The sequence below is a fragment of the Chelonoidis abingdonii genome, chromosome 2, assembly GCF_003597395.2.
Source record: "Chelonoidis abingdonii isolate Lonesome George chromosome 2, CheloAbing_2.0, whole genome shotgun sequence".
NCBI classification, from domain to species: domain Eukaryota; kingdom Metazoa; phylum Chordata; order Testudines; family Testudinidae; genus Chelonoidis; species Chelonoidis abingdonii.
In genome coordinates, this window is record NC_133770.1 from 232,130,726 (window position 1) to 232,154,036 (window position 23,311).

Here is a 23,311-nt window from a genome sequence, read left to right on the forward strand (position 1 = left end):
TCTGAAGTAAATGCATCTGACAAAGTGGGTATTCACCCATGAAAGCTTATGCTCCAATGTGTCTGTTAGTCTATAAGGTGCCACAGGACTCTCGCTTATTTCTGAAGTAGTTATCCTATCATCTGGCTAAAATAACTCAACTATTTCTGGTTATAATCACAAGGCAGTCCTAACCCCACTACATTTCTAGACAAAAAGTTTTCTCTTTTAAGAAGATGAGGTACTGGCCCTCTTGATCCTAAACTTTGATTTCAAGGGTATCATATTTCAATAGAAACAAAAAGGTAAGACACACAGGGACTTGCAGCTCAAATTATCAAGTTGTATCACATGACTTAATCACTGTTTAACAACAAAGCTTAAATTATCTAATAATTGACTGACTTGAAAAAACCCCAAGCTTTATTATAAGTAAATTTTAAGAAGTCTACTGCATACACAATTCAGTGAGGGATTTTCAAATGGACATTCCTTTCCAAACCAAGACAATTATGGATTTACAGAAGCATTTAAAATGAACAGTGGCTCCTTGCCACTCCATCATCTGACTAGATTATATTAAATCTTAGTACTAAATCTCTCATTTTAATTCCACAGTAAACTGACATCAACTATAAGATTACTAGTTCAATTCAAATTAAGCAGAAGATTAACTGTGAGGAAGCCAGCTCCTCTACAAACAATATCTACTAGCTAATGAAACAGTGAAAGTGAACAAGCTGTTTGGTCTAGCGCAAATGCTATTTTGAGTGCTGGAAGCAAGTGTAAAAAGAAACAAGGAAAGTAAAAGGCAGGAATGTACCGCTAACCTTGACACAAGGCACCTATTCTCCTGCAATGTAGAAATCTATACCTGCTGTGTTTCCACAGCAGATGATCACATCTCACACAGACAAATACACAAGAATTCCAATTTATGTTTACGTTTACATGTCTTCTTTAGTTACTAAAAAAGACATTTGACAGAAGGAAAGTTGTCATCATTCCTATTAATAGCTTATCTTCCCAGTTACATTGATGGTAAGGCTGTGTCTATACTACCCTTTTTTCTTCACCCAAATTCCAACTGTTGCTAACATCAGTTCTAAATTACAGCTGAAGGGCCTTGTCAATACAGACATATTAATGCATCAAGGATTAGAGTTACTCTTTTACTTTACGTGCAAAAGTAGCTTGTTTTCTTGACATGGTTGGAGAGTCTTCAGATTTCCCCAAGGTTTTGCCAACAGGTGTTTTAGAAGTGCCTGCTACTGTAGATTTTAGATTAGCAAACAAGCCTCTCTTGGGTTTTTGCTCCTTAAGGTCTTCTGAATACAAGTGCTTTTTTCTCTCATCTAGTTCTTCTTGCAGAAGAGACACTGTTGCTTCAAGCTCAAGGACACGTTTAGCCCAGTTCTGAAGACTTCTCATTTCTTGTTCCTATGGAATTGTTAAACCACATTAGATAAGTAAACACTAGCAGATGGTACTATTATTTTGTTCATTTTCTCCAAGTAATATTTAGAATGAGATCAGTGTGCTATATAGTAGAACTGTACAAACACTGATTTTTTTTGGTTTGCTGGCAATCTTAAGATCAGCCATAATAGGTCAGACCAATGGTCCATCCAACCCAGTATCCTGATTGGCCAGGGGCTTTGGAAAGAATGAACAGAACAGGCAATAGAATTATTCACCTCTTCTTGTCCACTTCTAGCTTCTGGCAGTCAGAGGTTCAGAATGCCCAGAGCATAGATTACATCCCTGACCATCTTGGATAATGGCCATTGAGGGACCTGTCCCCATGAGTTTATCTAGTTCTTTTTGAACCTCTTTATAGTTTTGGCCTATACAACATCCCCTGGCAATGAGTGCCACACGTTGACTGTGTGGTATGTGAAGAAGTACTTCCTTGTTTGTTTTCAACCTACTGCCTATTCTTCATTTCATTGGGTGACCACTGGTGGTTATGTGAAAGAAACTTATTTACCTTTTCTACACCATTCATGATTGTATAGACGACTATCATATCCCTGCTTAGTCGTCTTTTCCAAGCTGAAAAGTCCCAGTCTTTTTAATCTCTCCTCCTATGGAAGCTGTTCCATATCCTTAATTTTTGTTGCTCTTCTCAGTACTTTTTCCAATTCTAATAGACCTTTTTTGAGATGGGAGTACCAAACTACACACACTACGAAAGATTTAGGTGTACCATGGATTTATACAGTGACATTGACATTTTTTGTATTATCTATCCAACCCTTTACTAATGATTCCCAAAATTGTTAGCTTTTTTGATTGCCACTGCATATTGAGCGGATATTTTCAGAGAACTAATCACAATGACTTCAAGATCTTTCCCGAGTGGGGGTCCAAGTTATTTGTTAATATCACAACTCTACATTTTATATGGAAAGTAATGCACATATCAACACTGAATTTCATCTGCCACTTTGTTGCCCACTCATCCAGTCTAGTGAGATCCTTTGCAACTCTTCAGTCTTTGAATTTATAAAATTACTCAAGGTAAGAGTCTTCAAATTAAGAGTTTGCAAATTGTCACCTCACTATTTGACCCTTTTTTCCAGATCATTTATGAATATGTTGAACAGCACTAGTCCCAGTACAGATCCCTGGGGGACAATGCTATTTGCCCCTCTCTATTCTGAGAGCTGACCATTTATTTCTGGTCTTTTAACGAATTACTGATCCATGAGAGGACCTTCTCTCCTAACTGAGCACAGCTTACTGTACACTTAAGAGCCTTTGGTGAGGGACCTTGCTAAAGGCATTCTGAAAGTTTTAGTACATTATAGCCACATGTTTGGTGACCCCCTCAAAATTCTAATAGCTTTGTGAGGCATGATTTCCCTTTAAAAATTGTGTTCCACTGTCTGATAATTTGGTTCTTCACTATAGTTTCAACCAATTTGACTATCAGACAAAATATTTTGTCCTACCCAAAACAACATTGTTTGCATTTAGTGTTTAAGGTTTTTTTTAAAAAAAAAAAAATTGAAGGAAGCTTTAACACAGCTCTGGAGGAAAATAAATATTCTGATCCCCCCCCCCCCAACACCCATTCAAAAAAGTGTCAAAAATGACTGATTTTTTTAAAGTTTTGTTTCCCCTTCCATGAATTTGGCAAAAAATACCATGAATTCACAAAGTGTTTCAGTGTTGCCAAATCTTCACTTTCTGCTAAGGAAGTTTTGGCTGAAACATTTTACCTACTCTACTGTACAGGCAATTATATTTGAAGAAAAATGGGCAAAGGCCATTAGCCAAAATTTTACTTAAAAGTTTTGGCAGTATTGAGACATTAAATTACATTGTCACAAACACATGCAATACCACCTCAGACACTAAACAGATCAAGATGCCTGAATACCACATTTAGTATGCTAATTAACTTCAATTTCCAATTTATGTCTATACTTGACCCATTAAGACAAGAAACTCAAAATATTGGAGAAGTAAGGGTCACAGGATCTTTACTCCTTAGGTATTCATCTGCTCCTGTTTCAGTTTCAAACCGAGAGTCAGAATTCTCTCCACAGCAATTACAGCACAATTCTGTTTGACTTCAGGCTGGAATAAGACATAGCTCATCAAGGAGGAGTTCCAGTTTTTATTTAAGTGTTCAAGTAGTAAGAAAGGGGAAGGTAGTTTTCAAAGTGTTTTCCATGTGGCATAAAATCAGTCCTCAAGTTCAACCCAGGTTGTTACTATCTAAACTGGCTATTTAATGGCCAAGAAATGGATTACTGGGCCCAGTCCAATTCCTACATAGCAGATATTTGACCACAGAGAACCACAACGGCATCAGAATTGGTCAATGATGAAGCATGGGCAGAGCAGCTTGCAATATTTCATTTAAGTGCTTTACATCATCCTGTAGAAAGAAGACCCTCTGCTTGTTTTGTGTACACCAAATTAACTTTCAGATAAGGAAGTCTCCCAGTGTCTGACAAGCTTTGTGCTCAGTAATTAAAGCTCTGAAATGGTCATACATCCTGCCCATTTGAGGCAGATGATTGAGCCACCATAGCTATTCACATTCTGAAGAATGTAAAGTCTTAAGAAAAAATTGTTTCTGGTTCTTATGGTTGCAACAAAAGCCTTTTAAATATGAACTGATGTATCCAAACCCTAGAATAAAAAATGAAGGGGCTCAGCTACTCCAGTGAAATGAATGGGCTGTAAGCTCAAGGCCAGTGTACGTAAATTGTGTAATTTAATGGTCACATGAACTAAAAGCAAAAAGCTCAGTAGTCCTAGAAATATCTTGCATTGTTTTTATCTGTCCCTTCCAAACCAAGCGGCCAAATTCAAAGGTAGCAGTATTAATTTAGTTGCTATCCAAAGAACATATTCTACTCTGTTTAAGCCTCATGGTCAGTGGGAGAGTCACTGGAGCTAAAATAGGGCCTTAACTGAAGATCTAGTCCAGAGGCCCTAGTTAGATCTAATTTAGTCTCTTCCATAGGAAAGGCACTGTTGCTTAAAGCTAATATTTTTGTGTTTCACAGTAATCAACATCAGTGTACAGGTGTTCTGCGGAGGTCTAACAAGCCACAATGGATTATATTTGGGCATTCAAGACGAGCTCTCTGAATACTGCATCTTTTATTTTTATTTGAAAGTTGCTAGTTTCTAACCAACGTTTTATAAAATCATTCCAAATGCAGTCAGATTTACAGTACAGTCTCCTCTAGTGTTCCATATCTACTCCTTCTATACAAGTCAAAAAACAAACCTTTTTATACATTACCAGTTTAGAGAATATAAGCACAGGGTTTGACATTTGAAACCATAGTACAAGAAGTGTCCTGTATGGTCAATTCATCTCCTAAAGACCATAAGAAAGATTCAGCAAGCTACCAACTGAAGGACAACCTTTATGCTAGCACTAAAAGGAACAAGAACTAAAAATAAAATTGCTATCTCCTATTCAGAAATAGCCTTGTAAAACCATCAGCTGCACTAACAATTAATTTAAAGATAGTTTCAATACTTGTTTGACAAACCTTTAGCATTACCACGTGTGTCAGTCTATTGTTTTCCTCAGTTGTTTTTCTGCAGACTTCATTCACTTCTTGTAAGGTTTCATTTAATTTGTGCATTTTAAGCTTCAAAGATTTTATAAGCTGCACAAAACAATATTCAAGTTTAAGAAATCCTTGAAAGTTTTAAAGGTGTACATATATACTTAAATACTACAAAAAAAGCCCCACTCTTAAACTAGTTCTCCACAAGGCTTTGAAGTTATCAATACTTACATAAAAAAAATCCTTGTGCTCACTATGTTAAATGGGCAAATGTGGGAGGGGGAAACTATGCTGAGCCACTGAATAGGAATGTATAAGAGAAGTGAAGCAGGCTAGAAGAGTGGGATTTCCAGGAGAATGAGTAATTCCTTTAGACTGTCCCCACTGCCTGAAGTCTCAGGCTGCTATTCCAGCAATAGCTTGCTGCTCTTTTAGCCATTTTAAATTTGAAATGCTGAATAACTCAAAATGAAGCTTTTGCACTAGAAAGCAAGTTTCGTTTTCAGGCCAAAAAGTTGAAATTGGCTTCAGGGCCAGAACTTGCTCCTAAGATTCTGGAGACTAGGGATAAGAAGATGAGTGACTAGTCCAGGGACTTTAAATAAATTATATACTCAAAATTATAGCTAGTAAAATATAGAAAGTTTCTTACAAAACTAAAAGAAGTGTCTGGTTTTCAGCAGAAATTAATGAAAATCTCTCTACCATATGAGTATGTTTATTAAAGCTGGCTAAAGAGATATTTCTCCTTTCCCTAGTGTGCTTACACACACACACACACACAGCAATAAGCTACTCTAGGATGTGAATTAGTAAGCGACGGGTACATATTATGAACAGTTGATGGAATTCTGCTTTGGGGTCGTGCTTAAATGTACACCAATAAGCCTAATGCACACTCTGGATATTACAGCAGTAAGCAATTTAAGTCTGATTTCCAGATCTGCACTCCATCCAGAAAATAGCTTTGGCAACTAACCAAGTAGTTGGTTCTACTTCACTGGGACTTTAGTGCTTAAAAAAAAGGGGGGGGGGGAAATGAGGAGTCTGGTGGCACCTTAAAGACTAACAGATTTATTTGAGCATAAGCTTTCGTGGGTAAATAAATCTGTTAGTCTTTAAGGTGCCACTGGACTCTATCGTTTTTGTGGCTACAGACTAATAGGATTACCACTCTATACCAGAAAGAAAAAGAAAGGACTGTTTTTAAAGGCACTGATCTGAAATTCAATATCTGGGCTGTTACCCAGCTTTCTTGGGCAAGTTACTTCATCTATGCCTCTGTTCCCAATCTCTAAAATATGGGGCAATAATTATCTGTGATGTACCCTGATCCTAGGCCAGATTTTTTTTTCCTGATTCTAGTTTCTACTGCATCTCGACTATTAGAGAGCATATGTAATAGTTACTACAAAATGACATTCAAGCCAGATTGTAAGAGAGCCCAATTCCCATTTTAGGCACCAAAGAAAACTCAGCATATTGGGTAGGAACACTTGAAAGCTTTTCCCCAGTTGAGAGAGTTCTATTGCTGAGCACTTGAAGATCTGGTCCTTACAGGCTAGAGCACTCAATCACCAAAACAATCCCCGACTCATCCACGTCTAGGACAAGATAGAGAAATTTACCTCATCTTTCTCATCACACTGTCTCTGCAATACTTCTGAAGTTCTCTGCATCTCCTTATATTTAAGATCTGTATATGACAAAGAGAGTTAAGCTAGGTTTATACTCGACAACAAGAACATACTGGAAGAATATCAGATGCTTACCTGATTTCACTTTGTCTTCTGCAGTCAACGCAGCTGAATTTGGGATTTCTGAAGCCAACAATCCATCTGACCGCTCTCCAAATTTTTGTTGCAACTCTAATATTTTCCTATCTCTATCCTGAACAAAGAAATGCACGCTGATATTTGTAAAAGCAGCAAAGAGTCCGGTGGCACCTTACAGACTAACAGACGTTTTGGAGCATGAGCTTTCGTGGGTGAATACCCACTTCGTCAGATACACTGATATTTGTGTAAAGAGAATATACACCTTTGACTAAAAGGTTCGTCTTTAACCAAGTTTACTACTGTAAATGTTGACCATATTGAACACTGGAAACAGTTGCCAAATGATAGTTTACTTTTAAAGTTAATCTTATTGAGTCTTCTCTAGAAATTTGTGCCACTCTCTTGCCAAGGCAGATGTGTATTCCACTTAGGAATGTGCATGCTCAGCACACCAGAGCTGGGGACTTTTGCCTAGCAATACCTGTAGAGTAGGGGTTCTCACCCTTTTTCTCTGAGCACCCCCCCCCCACACCCCTACTATAGAAACTCTACAGCCCACCTATGCCACAACTGCTTTTCTGCAAATCCAGTAGATTAAGAGCCATGGGCGTCATTATGGGGTAGCAAGCAGCGCAACTGCCGAGGGCCCCATGAAGTTAAATTGCTTGGGCTCTGGCTTCAGCTTTCTGCTGTGGATCCCAGTGAGTTTAGAACTGGCCCTGCTCTCAGGTCTATTTTGGAAGACCCCTGAAACCTCCTCATACCCTGGTTAAGAACCACTGCTGTAGAGGGCTCATGCTCCTGCTTCTTGGCTGTAACCCCTCCCCTCACCCTAACCCTCCTCATTTCCTTTGCACCAAAAGCCGCTGACAGGAGACTGATGCAGAGGGGCCAGAGCATGGGTCGTGGACTACATGTCTGCATCACAGCTAGAAGAACCACAATTACAGTAAGTAACAATTTCTTATTTGAGTAGGTGCAGATGTATATTCCACTTAGGTGGCTCACAAGTAGTACCCCTATCTAGAGGCCGGGCTCAGAGTCTACAGCAATTGAGATCGCAGGACCACCCTGCCGATGCCTGTATCCACTCTGGAAGATGTGGTCATAGCATAATGGCCTGTAAACATATGTATGGACAACCAGGTGACTGCCTGCAAATGTCCCGTATGGAAACACCACTGAGAAATGCTCTCTATGTGGCTTGCGCTCTTGTAAAGTGAGCCTATATCTGCTGAGGTGTAGCTGAAGCTCTCTCACATGCAGCCTTGATATAGGATGTTACTAATCTAGAGACAGTCTATGAAGAGACTGCTTGTCCCTTTGTGATTCACATATGACATGCACTGGTGTGATGAAATACAAAAAAACTCTTTAGTCCTATCTAGCCTTTTATATAGACTTCGCCTGACATCCAGAGTATAGAGGTGCTGTTCTTCTGGGGAAGAGCATGGATTAGGGGGAAAAACCCACAGGTAAGTAGATTGCCTGATTTAGATGAAACAGAAAGCACCTTGGATAAAAACTTTTGATGAGGTCGCAACATTATCTTGTCCTTGGAAAATAGTGTAAGCTGGCTCGGCCATGCGGTCCTGCAACTCATAGACCTTTCTTACCAAAATAATGGCTGACAGGAGGGGCAGCGGATAGGGCGCAAGAGGCTCAAACAGAGGGCTATACAGAGCTGCTAGAACAATGTTTAGGTCCAGAAAGCGAACCAGTTCTCAGAGCCGAGAATGTAAGCAGAGAAGCCTCTTCAGTTTTTTCCAAAGCCACAGTGACAAGATTTCTGATTTCCCTTGAAAATCAGAGAATGGAATCCTGATATCACTGCCAAATGCACTCTCAGCAAATTGAACACAAGGCCTGATTTCTGAAGATGTGGCAGGTATTCTAAGGTATTCTGGATGGAAGCCTGAAGGTCAAGGACCATACTGAGAATCTTTGCCTTTTGGCTAAGTAGGCTGCCCTAGTGGAGGGCTTCCAACTGAGTAGGACTTGCTGGACAGCTGCTGAGCACTGCTCCTCCTCCTCATTCTCCAGGCCATAGGGTGCAGGAAACTGACTGAAGGATTGAGGGTGCAGCCATGGTCCTGAGTGAGCAGGTCAGGATGGAGAGAAACAGTATGGGAGGCTGAGCCAACAGAGCAAGGAGGTCTGAGACCCGACATTGTACCTGCCACACTGGAGCAATGAGGATGAACTTGACCCGATCCACATTCAGAGCTTAAGGATGCCTGCAGAATTATCAGAATTTGGGTCGGTGAGAAAGAAGGTATACAGAACAGCTGAATGCCAGCTGCTGTGAAAGACACTGGAGGCAGAGCCTGGACTAAGGCCCACCCCGGGAACAGAACTGGTGACACCTTTGTTTTCCCTCATCGCAAACTGGTCAATCATGAGAATGACCCAGAGAACAGTCTCCCTCAAACCACTCGTGGCTCAGGGAAGAAAGAAAAAAACCCACCAACCCTCTACTGAGATGGTCCATGAGAGAATTTTGCACCTCCAGCAAACGGATTGCTGCTGGAGCAATGACTTCTTTGACGCAAAATTGCCACAGGTTGATCGCTTTCAGACAGAGTAACCTGGAAAGCACTTAGTCTTGCTTGTTCACATAGCACACTGCAGTAGTCTTGTCATGAGTGATAGTGATGATGAAATGCTAAAGGGAAATTAGAGAGGCTATCAAAATTAAGGACTCAATAATAGTGCAGGATTTCAATTATCCCCATATTGACTGGGAACATGTCACCTCAGGGTGAAATGCAGAAACAAAATTTCTCGATACTTTAAAGGACTGCTTCTTGGAGCAGCTGGTATGGCAACCCACAAGGGGAGAGGCAACTCTAGATTTAGTCCTGAGTGGAGCGCAGGAGCTGGTCCAAGAGGTAATAATAAACAGGACCGCTTGGAAATAGTGACCATAAAAGACGGATACTCACCTTCGTAACTGTTGTTCTTCGACATGTGTTGCTCAAATCCATTCCAATTAGGCGTGCGCGCACTGTGTGCATGCTCGTCGGAAGATTTTTACCCTAGCAACTCTGGTGGGTCAGCAGGTCGCCCCCTAGAGTGGCGTCGTCATGGCGCTGGATATACACCCCTGCCGACCCAAAGGCCCTTCAGTTCCTTCTTGCTGGCTACTCCGACAGAGTCGAAGGAGGGTGGGTTTGAAATGGATATGAGCAACACATCTCGAAGAACAACAGTTACAAAGGTAACCGTCTTTTCTTCTTCGAGTGCTTGCTCATATCGATTCCAATTAGGTGATTCCCAAGCCTTAACTAGGTGGTGGGGTTGGAGTGAGATGTTGCAGAATGCAAAACTGCTGAGCCAAAGGCTGCATCATCTCTGGATTGTTGAACCAGAGCATAAAGAGAGGCAAAAGTGTGGACCGAGGACCAGGTAGCTGCGCGACATATCTCCTGAATGGGTACATAAGCCAGGAAGGCGGCAGATGAAGCCTGAGCCCTGGTAGAATGTGCTTTGAGGTGGCTCGAGGGAACATGAGCCAAGTCATAACAAGTACGGATGCATGCGATCACCCAAGATGAGATCCTTTGTGAGGAAACAGGTAGGCCCTTCATTCGGTCTGCCACAGCGACAAAGAGTTGGGGCGATTTACGAAAGGGTTTTGTCCGCTCGATATAAAATGCGAGCGCCCTACAGATGTCTAGGGAGTCCAATTGTTGCTCCCGTCGTGATGAGTGTGGCTTCGGGAAGAAGACCGGAAGGAAGATATCCTGGTTGACATGAAAGGCGGATACCACTTTAGGGAGGAACACCAGGTGTGGTCGCAACTGCACCTTGTCCTTGTGAAACACAGTATACAGTGGGTCCACTGTGAGAGCCCAAAGCTTGGAGACTCGACTGGCTGATGTAATGGCTACGAGGAAAGCTGTCTTCCAGGACAGGTATAGTAGCGAGCAGGTTGCTAACAGCTCGAATGGGGCAGACATGAGTCTGGTTAGAACCAGGTTGAGGTCCCAGGTTAGGGCGGGGCATCGTACTTGGGGGTATAGGCGCTCCAAGCTCTTGAGGAACCTAGAAACCATAGGGTGCGAGAACACGGAGTGGCCACTCTCCCCTGGGTGGAAGGTAGAGATGGCCGCCAAGTGTATCCTCAATGATGATACCGCTAGGCCCTGCTGTTTGGAGATACCAGAGGTAGTCCAAGATGGTGGGGATCGACATTCTGCGTTTCGCACCAGCAGGAGAAACGCTTCCACTTGGCCAGATACGTTGACTGAGTGGAAGGTTTCCTGCTACCCAGGAGTACTTGCTGTACTGAGGCAAAGCAATGAAACTGACTGGCTTAACCACGCAGCAGCCATGCCATGAGGTGAAGGGACTGTAGGCCTGGTGGTGAAGTCTGCCGTGGTCCTGAGGTCTGGGTGAAGAGGCAGGGTAATTGGGTCGTCTATCAAGAGGTCGAGCAACATGGTGTACCAGAGTTGCCTGGGCCACGGTGAAGCGATCACGATCAAGCGAGCTCCGTCCCTGCAGAGCTTTAGCAGGACCCTGTGAACCAGTGGGAATGGTGGGAAGGCATAAAGCAGTTGGCTCGTCCATGGCATCAGGAAAGCTTTCGAGATCGAGCCCTGGGAGAGGCCTTGGAAGGAGCAGAATATCTGGCATTTCCTGTTCTCACGGGAAGCGAAGAGGTCCATGCGGGGAAATCCCCACTTCTGGAAAACAGAATAAATAACGCCTGGACGAATCGACCACTCATGAGACAGGAAGGATCTGCTGAGTCGATCCACCAGAGTGTTCCGAACCCCTGGGACAAAAGGATGCTACCAGGTCTATCGAGTGGGCTATACAAAAAGACCCAGATTTGGATGGCCTCCTGACAAAGGGGGGAGGACCGTGTCCCTCCCTGCTTGTTTATGTAATACATGGCCGTTGTGTTGTCTGTTAACACTGAGACACAATGGCCTTGTAAGTGCTGTTGAAACGCCCGGCACGCTAGGCAGACTGCTCTCAGCTCTTGGACATTGATGTGCAAGGCCGGCTCCTGAGATGACCAAAGGCCTTGAGTGCAAAGATGTCCGAGGTGAGCACCCCAGCCGAGAGATGACACGTCCGTCGTCAGGAACATAGAAGGCGGGGGCAGATGGAGCGGCATCCCTGCACACACCAGGGAAGGCGTCACCCACCAGTCGAGGGAGCCTAGGATGCTCGGGGGAATGGTGACTATCATGTCTATGGCGTCTCTGCCCGGGTGGTACACCGAGTTGAGCCAAGATTGGAGGGGACGGAGATGTAGCCTGGCATGTTTGGTCACGAACGTGCAGGCAGCCTTGTGACCCAAGAGACTGAGACAAGTGCAAGCCGAAGTCGTTGGGAAGTTCTGTAGGCTTTGGATAATTGTTACCATCGCCTGAAACCAAGTCGGTGGTAAGCAGGATCTGGCGAGACTGGAGTCCAGGATGGCCCCAATGAAGTCTATCTTCTGTGTGGGAACCAGAGTGGATTTCTCTGTATTGATCATCAGGCCTAGACATACGAATAGGTCCTTGACGATGCCTACGTGATGGGTGACTTGTGTCTGAGGTCTCTTGGATGATCCAATCGTCCAGATACGGAAAGACGTGTATCCAGCAGCAGCGGAGGGAGGCGGCGACTACAGCCATGCACTTTGTGAATACTCTTTACAGCACCGAGAGGCCAAACGGTAGGACGGTAAACTGGAAATGCTGACGGTTGGCTACAAACCGGAGGTACCGCCTGTGTGGAGGACAAATGGCGATGTGAAAACACATGTCCTTCATGTCGAGGGCGGCATACCAGTCTCCGGGATCCAAGGATGGGATGATGGTCCCCAGGGATACCATGCGGAACTTCAACTTTATCATGAATTTGTTGAGTTCTCGCAGGTCTAGGATAGGTCTGAGACCTCCCTTCGCCTTGGGAATTAGGAAATAGAGGGAGTAGAACTCCTTCCCCCTTTCTATCTTCTGGTACTTCCTCTATGGTACTTCTGGTACTTCCATCCACACCTTTTGTACGAGGAATTGCTCATGAGAGGAGTCCCTGAAGAGGGACGAGGATGAGGGGTGGAAGGCGGGGGGGCGAAATAAACTGGAAGTGGTACCCAAGTTTCACCATGCATAGGACCCAATGATCTGAAGTTAGCTGGGACCATGCAGGGAGGAAAAAGGAGGGAAAGGATCCTGGAAAGGAACTGGTACGACGTCCTCGGGCACACCTTAAAAAGTTTGGCTTTGGCCCCGTAGGCGGTTTGGATGGACTCTGATTCTGGCCCCCTTGGGGTCCAGACGGCCGTCTACGATTGCCTCGGTGGTGCCCTCTGCCGAAGTCCTGTCTTGGTCTAGGCGGGGGATAAGGGCGGTAAGGCTGCAGACGGAAGGACCTGCGCTGAGTCACCGGGATGTGAATCCCGAGAGAGCGCATGATGACCCTGTTGTCCTTAAGCTCTGCAGCCTGGGGTCAGTCTTTTCAGAGACTAGGCCTTGACCATCAAATGGCAGGTCTTGTATGGTGGTTTGTAACTCAGGTGGAAGGCCTGACACCTGAAGCCATGATATCCGCCTAATGGCAACACCTGAAGCCAGAGTCCCGGCTGCGAAGTCAGCTGCGTCCAGGGAGGCCTGGAGAGAAGTTCTTGCCACCTTCTTCCCTTCCTCCAAAAGGGCAGCAAACTCTGGGCTGGAGTCTTGGGGAATGAACTCCTTGAATTTCTCAACTGCTGTCCAGGTGTCATAATTGTATCGCCTGAGCAGGGCTTGCTGGTTTGCCACCCTGAGTTGGAGATCCCCAGTAGAGTATATCTTGCGGCCCAATAAGTCCATGCGCCTAGCCTCCTTTGATTTTGGAGCAGGAGCTTGCTGGCCATGGTGTTCCCTTTCATTGATTGATTGCACGACAAGGGAGCAGGGTGCACGTACAGGTACTCATACCCTTAGAGGGTACCATGTACTTCTGCTCAACTCCCCTGGCCGTAGGCCTAATAGATGCTGGAGACTGCCAGATGGTATCGGCGTTTGCTTGTATCGTACGGATAAACGGCAACGCCACTCTTGTGGGGGTGTCAGCTGATAGAATATCTACCACCAGGTCCTCTATCTCCAGGACCTCCTCCACCTGAAGATTCATATTCAGGGCCACTCGCCTCAGGAGGTCCTGATGGGCCTGCAGGTCAATTGGAGGAGGGCCTGAGGAGGCTGTCCCCGCTACTGCTTCATCTGGAGAGGAGGAAGAGGAAAGGCCAGGGACAAGAAGGTCCTGCGTGGGCTTCTGTTCTTGAGTAACATCAGTCTCAGGTGGCACTTCGACACTGCCGGATGAACGAGAGCCTCCTCTGTACCTGCAGAAGGGGGGCAGCTGACCGTTGCCTCCGGCACCTGGTGTTCCCATGGTGCGGAGCGGGATAGCACTGGAGGCGCACCTTGGGCTTGATGGTATGCCCAAGATGTCCAGAATGATCACTGATGGGGTCCCTGTTCCTGGGTCTCCTGGAAGACGCGGCCAGGCACATCTGAGTCACGGTCCTGTGCATAGGAAGCACTGTCCGCGTGAGATGAGACAGATGTGTGACGAGATGGCCAAGGAGGAGCTGAAAAACCCTGGGAAGGGTCTCCGTCTCTAAATGACCTCTCCCTGTGTGGCACCAGAGAGAGGTACCAGGTGCCATACTGGTACTGGGAACGAGACCGGGACCTGTGACCGGAGCGGTGCCGGGAGGTTGACCGGGATCTGGAGGCTCGACGTCCAGAGCGGCTGCTAGAGGCGCGGTGCTGGGAATAGTACCTAGAGCTGGATCAGTGCCAAAAAGTATCGGGCTGGCAAATGTGACACTGATCGGTGCCGCGAGTGCGACTGGTACCGAGATGGAGAGTGGTGCCGGGACTGCGAGCGGCGTCGGGACCTAGAGCACGCCGGTGAGACCGTGATAGGTGCCTCTCGACAGTGCTGACAGAGGATGGCCTTAGCAGGGCAGGCTTGCCTATTGATTGAATGACCCTCACTGGCGTGCCGGGGGTTGAGGCAGCGCGGACTCCATCAGCGCGATCAGCTCCCTCGCCATAGAAAAGGTCTCCGGTGTGGAGGGAATTGTGAGCTCAACCACGGTGTGCACCAGGGAGCTTTCAGGCACCGGACTCAACAGCCCCTGCGGGACCGGAATAGACGGTGCCGAAGCTGTCGGTGCCACGGCAGGTTCAGTGCCAGGAGGTCCTGCTTAGGTGGGTGCTCCAACTGTGGTGCGGGTGGCACGGAAGCCGCAGGAGCCTTATGCTTCTTAACCCATGGAGAGACGGAACGGTGCCAAGCAGACGACGATGCCGGCGATGGTTGGTGCCGAGGGGCCTTAGCGGTACCAGCTTGATCCAGAGCCAAAGACGCTTCTGCCTGATGCGGACTGTCCAGCGCTTGGTGCCGAGGGCAGAGTAGTAAGAGCTGCCTCCATTAGGAGCTGTTTCAGACGAAAGTCCCACTCCTTCTTCATCCTGGGCTTAAAGGCCTTACAGATGCAGCACTTATCGGAGACGTGGGATTCCCTGAGGCACTTAAGGCAAGAGTCGTGGGGATCTCCCGTTGGAATCGGCCTGTGGCAGATCGAGCACGGTTTGAAGCCCAGTGAACCGGGCATGGGCCCTGGTACCACGTGCGGGGAAGGGGCTAATCCCCAAACTCCTCTCACTATATACACTAACTATAATAAAGAATGAATAAAAACTATAACTATAGAATTTATAACTATATACATGAGAATTAATAAAAGAACTATGAGTAGCTAGGGAGGTGGAGATCAGCTAAGCCATGCTCCACTGTTCCAATGACCTACATGGGTGGTAAGATCCTTCTTAACTGAAGGGCCGTTGAGTCGGCAGGGGGTATATATCCACCGCCATAGCAGCACCACTCCAGTGGGTGCCCAGCCAACCCACCGAGTGTTGCTAGGGTAAAAATCTTCCGACGAGTATGCACGCGGCACGCGCACACCTAATTGGTATCGATATGAGCAAGCACTCGAAGAAGAATATAACAACATTTAACATCCCTGTGGTGGGAAGAACATCAATAGACCAACACTGTGGCATTTAATTTCAAAAAGGGAAACTATGCAAAAATGAAGGAGTTAAACAGAAATTAAAAAGGTACAGTGACTAAAGTGAAATCCCTGCAAGCCGCATGGACTCTTTTTAAAGACACCATAATAGAGGCCCAACTTAAATGTATATCCCAAATTAAGAAACACAGTAAAAACTAAAAAAGAGCCACGGTGGTTTAACAACCATGTAAAAGAAGCAGTGAGAGGAAGAGACTTCCTCCAAAAAGTGGAAGTTAAATCCTAAACACTGCCAAATAAAGTGTAAAAATGTAATAAGAAAAGCCCAAGAGGAGTATGAAGAATGGCTAGCCAAAAACTCAAAGGTAATAAAAAGATGAAGCCACTAAACAACCAGTGGGGCCCCTCGATGACAGAGATAGAAAAGGAGCGCTTAAAGACGATAAAGTCACTGCGGAGAAACTAAACGAATTCTTTGCTTCAGTCTTCATGGCTGAGGATGTTAGAGAGATTCCCAAACCTGAGCCAGTTTTTGTAGGTGACAAATCTGAGAAACTGTCACAGATTGAAGTGTCACTAGAGGTGGTTTTGGAATTGATAAACTTAACACTTAAACAAAGTCACCCGGACCAGATGGCATTCACCCAAGAGTTCTGAAAGAACTCAAATGTGAAGTTGCGGAACTATTAACTAGGGTTTGTAACCTGTCCTTTAAATGGGCTTCTGTACCCAATGACTGGAAGATAGCTAATGTAACGCCAATATTTAAAAAGGGCTCTAGAGGTGATCCTGGCAATTACAGACCAGTAAGTCTTAATGTCGGTACCAGGCAATTAGTTCGAAACATACTAAAGATAAAATGTCCGACACATTAGAAGAACATAAAATGTGGGCAAAGTCAACATGTTTTCTGCAAGGAACTCGTGTCTACTAATCTATTAGGCTTTAGGGGTCAACAACATGGGAGACAAGGGATCCAGTGGATTAGTAGTACTTAGATTTCCAGAAAGCCTTACAAGGTCTCACAAAAGGCTCTTAGTAAATTAAGTTGTCATGGGTAGAGGAAGTCCTTTCATGGGATGAGAACTGGTTTAAAGACAGGGAACAAAGGTAGGATATATGATAATTCAGAATGGAGAGGGGGTAACAAGTGGTGTCCCCCAAGGAGTCGTCCTAGGACCATCCGTATTCATTTATTCATAATGATCTGGAGAAAGGGGTAAAGTGAGCTGGCAAGTTTCGATGCATTACTAAACTGTCAAGATAGTTAGACCAAGCAGACTGAGAATTTCAAAAGATCTCACAAAACTTAAGTGACTTGCGGTAACAAAATGGCCAATGAAATTTAATGTGGAAAATGTAAAGTATGCTTGTCAAAACAGATAAGAAAGTTTGGTGGCACCGGTACTTTATATCTCTTTGATATATGTTCACGAGTCAGTAGGCCTGGCTGTCACCTGACGGAGAACCAATCAGGGACAGGATACTTTCAAATCTGAGGGAGGGAAGTTCGGGTGTGCTGTTAGAATTTGGTTGTTGTTCATCTCGGGGCTCAGAGGGACCAGACGTGCAACCAGTTTCTCTCCAACTCCCTGATAAGCTCTTATAAGTCAATAGTGATACTAGAAGATAAGCGAGTTAAGCTTATGTTGTTTTCTTATTTGCAAATTGGATTTGGCCGGAAGGATTTAATTTGTACTTGATACTTAGGTGGGAGGGTATTCCAGTGCCTTAGCTGAAAACTCTGTACCTATTCCATTTTATTTACAAAGATATTTTTACTGTTTTTCTCTCTTTAATTAAAAGTTTCTGTTAAGAACTGATTGTTTCTTCTTTCTGTGAGGACCCAGGGACGGTCTGGATCCACCAGGGATGGGTGGGGAGAAGAGGAAGGGGAGAGAAAGGCTAATCTCTCTGTTCATTACTGTCTCTCTCAGAAGATCTGAGGGGAAGAAGGGGAGGAAGGTGAATTTTCCTCTTGTTTAAGATTCAAGGAGTTTTGAATCCCAGTGTCTTCCAGGGTATCCAGGAGGAATCTGGAGAGGCAACGGTGGGGGAAAGGGTTTACTTTTCTTGTGTTAAGATCCAGAGGGTCTGGGTCTTGGGGTTCCCCGGGCAAGGTTTTGGGGGGGACCAGAGTGTACCAGGCACTGGAATTCCTGGTGGTGGCAGCGCTAGAGGTTCTAAGCTGGTAACTGAGCTTAGAGGAATTCATGCTGGTACCCCATCTTTTGGATGCTAAGGTTCAGAGTGGGGAATTGTACCATGACAAATGCACATTGGAAAAAATAACCCCAACTCTACATACAATACGATGGGGGCTTATTTAGCTACAACAAATCAGGAAAAAGATCTTGGAGTCATCATGGATAGTTCTCTGAAGACGTCCATGCAGCGTGCAGAGACGGTCAAAAAAGCAAACAGGATGTTAGGAATCATTAAAAAGGAGGATAGAGAATAAGACGGAGAATATATTATTGCCCTTATATAAATTGATGGTACGCCCACATCTTGAATACTGTGTACAGATGTGGTCGCCTCATCTCAAAAAAAAGATATACTGGCACTAGAAAAGGTTCAGAGAAGGGCAACTAAAGCGATTAGGGGTTTGGAGAGGGTCCCATATCAGGACAGATTAAAGAGGCTAGGACTTTTCAGCTTGGAAAAGAGGAGACTAAGGGGGGATATGATAGAAGTATATAAAATCATGAGTGATGCGGAGAAAGTAGATAAGGAAAAGTTATTTACTTATTCCCGTAATATAAGAACTAGGGGTCATCATATGAAATTAATGGGCAGTAGGTTTAACACAAATAAAAGGAAGTTCTTTTTCACACAGCACAGTCAACTTGTGGAACTCCTTACCTGAAGAGGTTGTGAAGGCTAGGACTATAACAGCGTTTAAAAGAGAACTGGATAAAATCATGGCGGTTAAGTCAATTAATGGCTATTAGCCAGGATGGGTAAGGAATGGTGTTCCTAGCCTCTGTTTGTCAGAGGGTGGAGATGGATGGCAGGAGAGAGAGAGAGAGATCACTTGATTATTACTTGTTAGGTTCACTCCCTCTGGGGCACCTGGCATTGGCCACTGTCGGTAGGCAGATACTAGGCTAGGTGGACCTTTGGTCTGACCCTGTGCAGCCGTTCTTATGAACGTGTGAACCATCAAATGTCTGACGTGGTCCCAGAAGGCATGACATGCATTGTGGATGGCCCAAAGTTCAACATGCAGATATGGAGTGAGGCTGCACCCTCAGTGAATCTAGATGCATCCCCCAACCCAGATGGGAAGCGTCAGTAACCACTGACTTTGTCGAAGAGAGCTGAGTGAAAGGGACTTCTGCACACACATTGTGTGGGGACTCCCATGGAGTGCCAGGAATCCAGAAGTAGTGGAGGAAGAGAAACCAATGTGTCCAGAGAATGCGGGGAAGGACAGTAAACCATCCTGAGCCACATATGAAGAGGGTGATAATGCAACTTGGCACGCTATGTTCAAGGGGACATGTGGCCCAACAGGCTTGGACACAGGCTGACTATCATAAATGGCTGAGATGGCAAATTGAGGCAGGCCTGCAGAAATGCCTGGAAGCAGTTGGTTGGCAGGAATACCTTTGACCTTGTGTAATCTCAGAGGCCCCAATTAACTCTATTTTTTGAGTAGACGTCAAGGTTGACTTTGCTCGACCATCTGGGATTCATTTTAAAACACTGCAAACTAAACGCGATGTTAATGTGGGTAAGAACCATCTCTCTGGAGCCAGCTTTCAGCAACCAATCATCAAGCTATCAGAAGATGTGGATTCCCTTCCTCTTAAGATATGCCACGATCATTGCCATGCATTTGGTGAAAACTCAGGGGGCAGAAGAGAGGCCGAATGGGAAGACCATAAACTGAAAGTGGCCGTCTCCTACCACAATGTAGAAACTTCCTGAGGCTCAGCAGAATGTACAGTGTCCTCAAAGTCCAGAGCAGCAAACAAGTCATTTTGAGACAGTGCGGGAGGATAGCCGATAGAGTGACCATGCAGAATCTCAAGTACTTAACGAATTTGTTGTGGCCACAGAGGTCAAGAATGCGTCTCATCCCGCCTTTGAATTTCAGTATAAGGAAGTACCAGGAGTAAAAACACGCAGCTCCAGTGTTCTTGTGGAACCTCTATCACTCCCAACTTCAAAGAGCTGACCTGCTTGATGAGCAGTGTCTCGTGAGAGGGGTTCCTGAACAGGGACAAGAAAGAAGAGTCAAAGGGGGACATGGAGAGGAACAGGATTGCATAGCCCCATTCAACAGTATCTAGGACACAGCTGTCAGAGGTAATACAGTCCGAAGCATTATTAAAGTGGACCAGTGCTCTGGTCAAAGGAGTCAAAACGGGTGCTTGGTGTGCGCTGAGGGAGGGCATGTGAACTGCCTGAACCTCAAGCACAACTGCTTCCTCCTGTGGGATCTAGCCCCATTCTAGGATAGTCCTGTTTCAGGAGAAAAGATTGTGCAAAGGAATGCAGCAGGTGACATTGTTGCTGCTGCTGAGTCCCATAATGGTATCTTTGCATGGATGATCTGTTCACTTCCAAGGACCTCAAGGCAGCCCTGAAATTCCTGAAGGAGAGCAAAGTGTCATCAGTCTTGTCCGAGAACAAGTCTTTGCAGTCAAAGGGCAAGTCCTTGATGGCTTAGTGGATATCCAGAGTGATTCCAAATTTCTGCAGCCAGAAAGCCTTCCTCAGTTACTGCCAAGGTCATAACCCTGCCCAAGGTGCTCGTAACATCAAGGGCGGGCTATAGGAATGTTTTGGCCAGCAAGCAGCCTTCCACAACAAATACTCAGAACTCATCAAGCGAGGCCTCTGGCAATCGGTCCTCAACTTTAGCCATGACTGACTAATTGAGGAAGTCATATTGGACCAACAAAGCTCATTGATTTGCAATCCTCATCTGCCAGGGCGATAAGGTTGAGTGGCTGGATCTTTTGGACAGGAAAATCTATGAGTCTGTCCTTGAGAGTAGACTTGAAATTTCCTGGCCAGGCCCTGTCATTTACTGGTGTTACAAGGAAATTTGGGGCCAGATGGAAAAAGAACCCCTCAAATCCCTGCATGGGAACAAAGTAGCACTTTTCCACGCATTTTGCCACCAGCAGTACTTAGGCCAGTATACTCCACAGGGTTCTAGTGTGCTCAAGGAGCATGTCACTGATCAGGAGGACCACTCTCCTTGGGATGCTGGGCTATAAAATGTTCACCAGTTTGTGTGTGTTCTCTTGGAGGAATGCCGCCTGGATGCCCAGGGGTGTGGTTACATGGTGTAAAGGTCTTGGTACGCCTTAAAGTTCTCTGGAATAGAAGGAGAGGACAAATGAGGAAGCATACCATCGTCCGGCCACTGATAGGGATAGGGCAGGGGCCCCCAATGCGGTGCCCGCGGGCGCCACGCCTGCATCCTGGCCAGCGGTTGAGCATCCGCCAAAATGCCGCCGTTTCCGTGGCATTTTGGTGGAGATGCCTCTTGATGGACTCCGCTTGCCACCAACAAGCGACGTCATCGAGAGGCATCGCCGCCGAAATGCTGCAGAAATTCGGTGGCATTTCGGCAGATGCTCAACCGCTGCCATGGTCCTTCGTCTGGCACCCGCCAGACGAAAAAGTTGGGGACCACTGGGCTATAGAGTATTGGTGGCCAGGGACCTCCGTCCTGGCCATGAGGCACCTGCCAACCTGGGAGCCACACTGGTCCACTGGCATCCCCTGGAGTTCACTGGCTGATGCAGAGCGGGAGGATAACAACTGACTCTGAATCAGAGCACTGGGATCTCAGCAATGTGGGCAGAGTGACACCAAGGGAGCCAAACGTTGGTCCAAGACATCCGTCGCCCAGAACAAGGTGGGAATCTGGGCCCCTGATGAAGGCAGTACAGAGCATGCTGGTGCCACAGAGAGTATTGGTTCTGATGGAAACAGTGGTATCCGAGCATCCGAATGCACCAAAATGACACAGGTGGTGAGAGCTGCCATGAGAGAACTTGCAGAGCTGAACATGGCAGGGCTGAAGAGAGTGCTAGTGCTGAGGTCCCTCGCACCAATTCCAGTACCAGCTCCATGCTCACCACAGCAAGGAGAGCATCTAGATGCAGGGGCCACAGACAGAGGTTCAGTGACTCACTACACATTGGAGGTGGTGCAACTCTGGGCAAGGTCTCAGACCTACAGTGAGATCAGGACCAAAAGGCAGAGGTGGCATGTGACGGCCTGGTACACCAACATCATGGACGAAACTGGTACCAACATCTCCCTTGTTAGTACCAGATTCAACAGATGCCTTAACACAGGAGCCAGAATCAATTATATTGGGTTCCTGCATTTCCCACCTGGTACCAGGGAAGAGTCAGATGCTATCCTGCCTGCCAGAACGGACCCTGTGCTGGTCTGCACTTTTTCAAGGGGCAGCAAAGGAGTCGCCCCACGACTTGGAGTGGTCCCAAGACCTCTTCCTCAGCACCAATGACAGAACAGCTCCTCTGTCTCTTTGGCAAGGCGCCTGCCCCAGAATGAGTGGCAGCAGAGCTCTGAGCCCAAGGGGGGGCCTTGGTACCAGATCATGCCACATGGCCTATTCAAGCAGGTGCTCCTTGAGGCAAAGGTCGCACACCACCTGAGTCCACTTCTGAAACAATATACAAATTCAATAGCGCTCCAAAGGTGTGCCTCACCAAAAGAAAGCAAGCAATGTGTGTGGCAGTGGTCTAAAGGCGCTTGCGTCCTGGCCAACGGTCGAGCATCTGCCGAAATGCCACTGAAATTCAGTGGCAATGCCTCGACGACGCCACTTGCCGCCGACAAGCAACATCTGAGAGGCGTTGCTGCTGAAATGCTGCCGAAAGTCTGTGGCATTTCGGCGGATGCTCGACCACCGTCACCCTCCTTCGTCTGGCACCTGCCAGACAAAAAGGTTGGGGACCACTGATGTGTGGGGATTGCTACTGAGGATCACCCCTCTACACTTAAGGACAGTGTTTAAACCCCAGTGAGGGCATCACTGGGAAACACTAAAATTATCAATTAATACTTATTACAATAAAATAGGTGCGAGATTGTGAGACTTCAACCACAGGTGGTGAGAAGGAACTGTGTTGGGGTAGGGAAGTGCCTCTCAAAGCCAGGAAAGGAGCCAGAGCACGAGCACTACCTTTCTACAGGTATTGCTAGGCAAAAGCTCTGGCATGCCAGATGTGTACACACTTAAGTGGAATACACATCTGCATCTACTTGAAGATTATGTAATTTAGTGTAGGATACAGCTACTAAAAGATTCAAGAGTCTAGACTCTGAGTATAGACTCAAGAGCCTTTTGGGTTTTATTAAATATGTTGATTTCTCACCACAAAGCTACCAGTCTCCTGACCATCAATTGCTTCCCTCTGAACCTTTGGAATTAAGAGCTGTTACGAGGGCTATCCCTCTCTCATCAT

At 45.9% G+C, this 23,311-nt stretch overlaps 1 protein-coding gene across 1 annotated transcript in view; it reads right to left on the minus strand.

The window, feature by feature from the left end:
• Positions 1–388: 388 nt before the first annotated feature.
• LOC116834638 (kinesin-like protein KIF20A) overlaps positions 389–23,311 on the minus strand; it is a 46,735-nt gene continuing 23,812 nt past the window's right edge. Inside the window, exons 15-18 of the mRNA XM_075063036.1 lie at positions 6,800–6,917; positions 6,656–6,723; positions 5,007–5,126; positions 389–1,419 (exon numbers count right to left, since the gene is read on the minus strand). Of these exons, the coding sequence (XP_074919137.1) occupies positions 1,144–1,419; positions 5,007–5,126; positions 6,656–6,723; positions 6,800–6,917 (582 nt within the window). The 3' untranslated portion in view covers positions 389–1,143. The remainder of the gene's footprint in view (positions 1,420–5,006; positions 5,127–6,655; positions 6,724–6,799; positions 6,918–23,311) is intronic.